A 5,880-nucleotide genomic window follows, 5' to 3' on the forward strand; every position below is an offset into this window, starting at 1 on the left:
CACTTGTTTCGTTGACTCAGAAAATTAGAACAATTATATCAAAAACTCTACAGATTTGATTGGGCATTGGAATTTTTTGGAGAAAAAAGTTCTCCAGGTGATTTGACTGTTATAAGAGTGCTGAAAATTACCGATTTAAACTATGTGTTTTATGAATCCATTCATGTGTGCATTCATTTTCTAAATGTATTATAACACAATGTATACCTCATGAGTGAAACAGCAAAGTAAGTGAAACTGAACTTACAACAATAGGTTTATACTCTGGAGCAAGTGATTGAGTCACTGGATACAACTCCCGGGCTTGGTCAAGTAGACCTCGGTACAGTAGAAAGTTTTGGAGAGTCCTAAGTCTCTGGGGGTATGCTGCCACTTGTTGGGGAATTGGCAGGAGTTTAGGCTGAAGAACAGACAGCAGGGAAAGAGGAGGAAACACTGGAGTCTGAATAAGAGGCTGGGGAATCTGGTTCCTTAACAGTTGGAGCAGAGACAGAGGAAGGTGCTGATTTTCAGTATCAGTGAGATTCAGGCTCTGGGGATCCAAAAGTGGCTTAACTGGAGAGTTGAGGAAGGACATAACTTGGTGTTTAGGAAAGAGGATTTCTTCAACTTCAGGGAATTCCATTGCTTGAGACTGAGGGAAGGACAGCCTCACAGCACTTTGACCAAGAGGCAGAATGTTTTGTGAAAGGACAGTGTAAGGCATGGGCACAACATAAGGATTGACTAGAAGCTGTGACTGGAAAACAGGGTGGGTTTTATCCTGGCATTCCTCCTGGAAAACAGAAAAAGAATCTTTGAGTCTATGATTCAACTACTACTGTCATTCATGATGAATTAATCTTGTCTATCTCTTTTGTTGTTGTTGTTAAAGGTCTTCAAGTCAGTGCTGACTCATAGTGACCCTGTATAGGGTTTCCAAAGAATAGCTGGTAGGTTTAAACTGCTTATTTTTTGGTTAGCTATCCAGTGCTTATCCTATAGTGCCAAAGTCCTCCAAGAGGACTCCTTGGAGAAATTTAATTGTAAAAACATGTCTTCACTGAGTGGGGAAAAAAAGAAAAGAATAACTATACTTTTCTTGGTTAAGAAATTATTTTGGGTCATGTGAAGAATATTGAGTATACCACTCTTTGAGTAATTTCTCATTAATATACTTATTTCATAGGTGAACCCATCATTCACGTTGAAAACAGTGTTTGGGGATTTCAAAACATTTTCTACCTTTCTAGAGTTGCCTGAATAGCTGTAACTATTCACTTTAGTCTTCTGAAGACATGGACTACACAATATTGTTTCATACAAGACCAAAGTTATTTTCACATAATAAAGAGGAGTCTGTTTAAAGGACTTAGAAGGATAAATCTAAGTTTATTTTTGTTTTGTTTTCATGAAAATTCAGTCTTAATTTGTTACTGAATTCAAGGCATATATTTAACATGAACCAACGTTTTTAGTAGAAGATAAATATTTGGAATCTTTTAAGAAATAGCATTTTGTAAATTGGATCTAATATAAAAAAATATTTGGTGTAACCAACAATCAATCCATCCTCATTAATAAGACAGAGAATTTGAAATATTACAATTACATAATATATAACTTTAAAATTAAATAAAGAATTGTATGATGCTCTGGTGTGGCATTGCAGGATAATGCATTGGACCTCAAGGTAGGCAGTTCAAACCCACTAGCCTTTACTCAGAAACTCTAGACCAGGTCGCTATGAGTTGAAACAGACTCGATGGCACTTAACAACAACGACAATGTCTTAAGACGTTTTGGATTTTTAAGTAAACTCTATTACTTACTTACTATCTGACATTGTTATCTAAGAATGCACACTATACCATTCTTATCTCATCTCTACAATGGAAATATTCTTAAATATATCATATATTCAACAAATGTTAATATAAAATTGAAAAAATGCTAATGTAAAACATTTTGAGTGTTTATTATGTGACAGATCATCAGCGACATGGGATTTGCTGTTATTAGGTGCTTTCAAGCTGATTCTGACTCATAGTGCCCCTATGTATACAACAGAACAAAACACTGCCTAATCCTGTGGCATCCTAACAATTGTTATGGTTGAGCCCATTGTTGCTGCCACTTTGCCAATACATCTCACTGAGGGTTTTCCTCTTTTTTACTTACTCTCCACTTTACCAAGCACGGTCCTTCCTGACAACATGTTCAAAGAATCTCACCATTCTTACTTCTAAGGAACGTTTCGGCTGTACTTCTTCCAAGATGGATTTGTTTGCTATTCTGGTAGTCCATGGCACTTCCTATATTCTTCACCAATACCATAATTCAAATGTATTAATTCTTTTCCAGTCTTTCTTATTCATTGTACACTTTTTCCATGCATATGTGGTCATTGAAAATACCATACTTGGGCCAGACACACCTGAGTCCACAAACTGACATCTTTGTCCTTTAATACTTTAAGATGTCTTTTGCAGTTGATTTGTCTAATGCAGTATATCCTTTGATTTCTTGACTACTGACCCCAGAGTACTGATTCTGGATACAAGCAAAATGAAGACTTAGGCAATTTCAATCTTTTCTCCCTTTATCATAATGCTTTTATTGGTCCAGTTGTGATAATTTTCATTTTCTTTACATTGAGGTGCAATCCATGCTTAAGACTATAATCGCTGATCTTTTTCAGTAAGTATTTCAAGTTCTCTTCCCTTAAGTAGCAAGGTTGTATCATCTGCATATCTCAGGTTCGAAATAAGTCTAACTCCAATCTGATGCCACTTTCTTCTTCATATAATCCACTTTCTAGAATTATTTAATGCAGATTGAATACATATGGTGAAAGGAGACAAGCCTGAAACACTCCTTTCTTGATTTTGAACCAGTTATTATCCCCTTGTTATTATCTGCTTGAACAACTACCTCTTGGTGTACATACAGGTTCCCCAAGAGCACATGCTTGGCTTTTCAGGTATTGGAATTCCTATCCTTTGAAATGTTATCCATAGTCTGTTATAATCCATAGCCCAATGCTTTTACATGATCAATAAATGATAAGTAAATATTTTTTTCTGGCACTTTAATTTCTTTTAGCAAAGATATCCCTCATTTCACATTATTTTTTTGAATCAAGCTTGAATTTTTGGCAAATCCATGGCAATGTTACGCTCCAGCCATTTTCTAATTCTCTTCAGCAAAATTTTGTTGTATGTGGAATTAATTATATTGTTCAATAATTTCCACATTCTTTTGGACCCAGTAACTACCATACAAATTTCTTGACATAGATGAGTAAGTGCTTTCATTGCTGCATGTAATATTTAAATGTGTACTGTGTCAATTCCTGCTATCTTGCTTTTTGCCAATGCCTTCAATACAACTTGGACTTCTTTCTTCAATGCCATCAATTATTGATTCTTCAGTGCCATAGATTCTTAATCATATGCTACCTGCTGAAATGATTGAACACTGATATATATATATCGCCAGGTGAGATATACTCAAGATACTCGTGAGAAATCTGTACATGACCCAAGAAGCTGTTGTTCAAACAGAACATAGGAACACTGTATGGTTTAAAACTAGGAAACGTGTGCCACAGTGTTATATTCTTTCACCATACTTATTCAACCTGTATGCTGAGCAAATAATCCAAGAAGCTGTTTTATATGAAAAAAATGTGGCATCAGGATTGGAGGAAGGCTCATTAACAACCTGCCATATGCAGATGATACAACCTTGCTTGCTGAAAGTGAAGAGGACTTAAAATATTAACTGATGAAGATCAAAGAGCACAGCATTTGATATACATTGCATCTCAATGTAAAGAAAAGAAAAATTCTCACCACTAGACCAATAAACAACATTCTTATCAACAGAGAAAAAATTGAGGTTGTCAAAGACTTCATTCTTCTTGGATCATCTATCAACACTCACGGAAGCAGCAGTCAAGAGATCAAACGATGTATTGCATTAGGCAAATCTGCTGCACAAGACCTTTTTAAAAGGTTGAAGATCAAAGATGTCAGTTTGCGGACCAAGGTGTGCCTGACCCAAGCCATGGTATTTTCAATAATCTCATATACATGTGAAAGCTGGCTAGTGAATAAGGAAGACCATAGAAGAATTGATGCTTTTGAGTTATGGTGTTGGAGGAGAATATTGAAAGTGCTATGGGCTGCCTAAAGAACCAACAGTTTTGTGTTGGAAGAAGTACAGCCAGAGAGCTCCTTGCAGGCCAGGATGGCCCAACTTCATCTCTCATACGTCAGACATGTCAAGAAGGTCCAGCCACTGGAGAAGGATATCACATTTGGTAAGATGGAGGGTCAGAGAAAAACAAGAAGACCTCCAGTAAAATGGATTGGCAAAGTGGCAGCATCAATGGGCTCAAGCATGGCAACAATTGTGACGTTGGCTCAGGACCAGGCAGTGTTTCATTCTTTTGTGCATAGGGTCACTATGAGTCAGTACTGACTCGACGGCACCTAACAACACACTCAAGATTGTATTTTGATTCCTACTAACTTGTTTTAAAATTTTTTCAGCTTCAGCCTGAACTTACATATGATTTGCAGCCCTGAAAACCATAAGATGTAGATCTTTATGCATTCCATTTCACTCCTATTTTTAATTTTCTTAGTTTCTGAGCTCATGTATTCCTCATTTCAATTACCAATTCTTGAGTTGTGCCCTATCAGTACTGTTTATGTTGTTAAGTGCCATCGAGTTGATTCTGACCCATAGGGTTTCCAAGAAGCAGCTGGTGAGCTTGAACCACTGACCTTGCAGTTCAAATGACTTTGCAGTCTGACACATTAGCCCATAGCGCCACACCAGGATTAGTGTTAGACAGTCTTATTAATAGTCTTAGTCTATTAATAAGGAAGGTAAAACACAGAAAACTTGACAACAAATATTAGATAGTCTTATTAATAGTCATAGTCTATAAATGAGGAAGGTAAGATATAGAAAACTTGACAATAAAGCTATATAATTGATAAGTGAACAAGTTACGATTCTATGCCATATGTACCGTGAGAATCTGGCAAGCATAACATTTGACCTGGAAATTTTTTTACTAATATGCAACTACATTTAGGTATTAAACTTGCATTCTGGTAATTGATTAGTAGTTTTAAAATGGCATTTGTATCAGAGACAAAGTCAATATATTTTCATTACCATCCTTTCGACTGAATACATACATTCTTATATTGTATAAATACTTTTGATGTATTACACTTTTTAAAAATTTTATAAATAAACTCATTATGAGCAAATTACCTTTCTTTGCTGTTCTTGATGTTCAACATTCTCAAGTTTTTGCTAAAAAGCAAATCATAAAATAAATGAAATCATCTGTAAAAAATTTTACGTGGAACATTTTGAAAAATACATATTGAAATATGAAGGTTTTATCTCCTTTATGCATGTAATACATTCATTCAGAAAGATAAAAATAAGTCAGCTTTAGTTTTAATGATTTCAAGTCAAATGAGTAACTCCTATTTGTCAATATAAATCACAAAATGAAACTATTTTATAGGTTAATGTGAGCACATTGTTTTATAATATTAGTCATGATAGGATAATTGTAGAAATGGTCCACTGTGTATATACGTTATATATCTTTGTTGTTGTTAAGTGCCATCAGGTTGGCTCTGACTCATGGTGACCCTGTATAGGATTTCTGAGAGTCCTGGTATGGTGCTGTGGGCTAATGCGCTGGACTGCAAAGTCAGTTTGAACTGCAAGGTCAGTGGTTCAAGCTCACCAGTTGCTCCTTAGAAACCTTACACAGGGTCACTCTGGGTCAGAATCGACTTGATGGCACTTAATAACAACAACAACATAGTGACCCTGTATAGCGTTTCTTAGGAGCAGCTG

At 35.8% G+C, this 5,880-nt stretch overlaps 1 protein-coding gene across 1 annotated transcript in view; it reads right to left on the reverse strand.

Annotated features, from left to right (window-relative positions):
* Positions 1-208: 208 nt before the first annotated feature.
* CSN2 (casein beta) overlaps positions 209-5,880 on the reverse strand; it is a 9,960-nt gene continuing 4,288 nt past the window's right edge. The window contains exons 4-5 of the mRNA XM_006873787.1: positions 5,278-5,319; positions 209-775 (exon numbers count right to left, since the gene is read on the reverse strand). Coding sequence (XP_006873849.1) covers positions 209-775; positions 5,278-5,319 — 609 coding nt within the window. The remainder of the gene's footprint in view (positions 776-5,277; positions 5,320-5,880) is intronic.

The sequence above is a fragment of the Chrysochloris asiatica genome, unplaced genomic scaffold, assembly GCF_000296735.1.
Source record: "Chrysochloris asiatica unplaced genomic scaffold, ChrAsi1.0 scaffold00254, whole genome shotgun sequence".
Taxonomy (NCBI): domain Eukaryota; kingdom Metazoa; phylum Chordata; class Mammalia; order Afrosoricida; family Chrysochloridae; genus Chrysochloris; species Chrysochloris asiatica.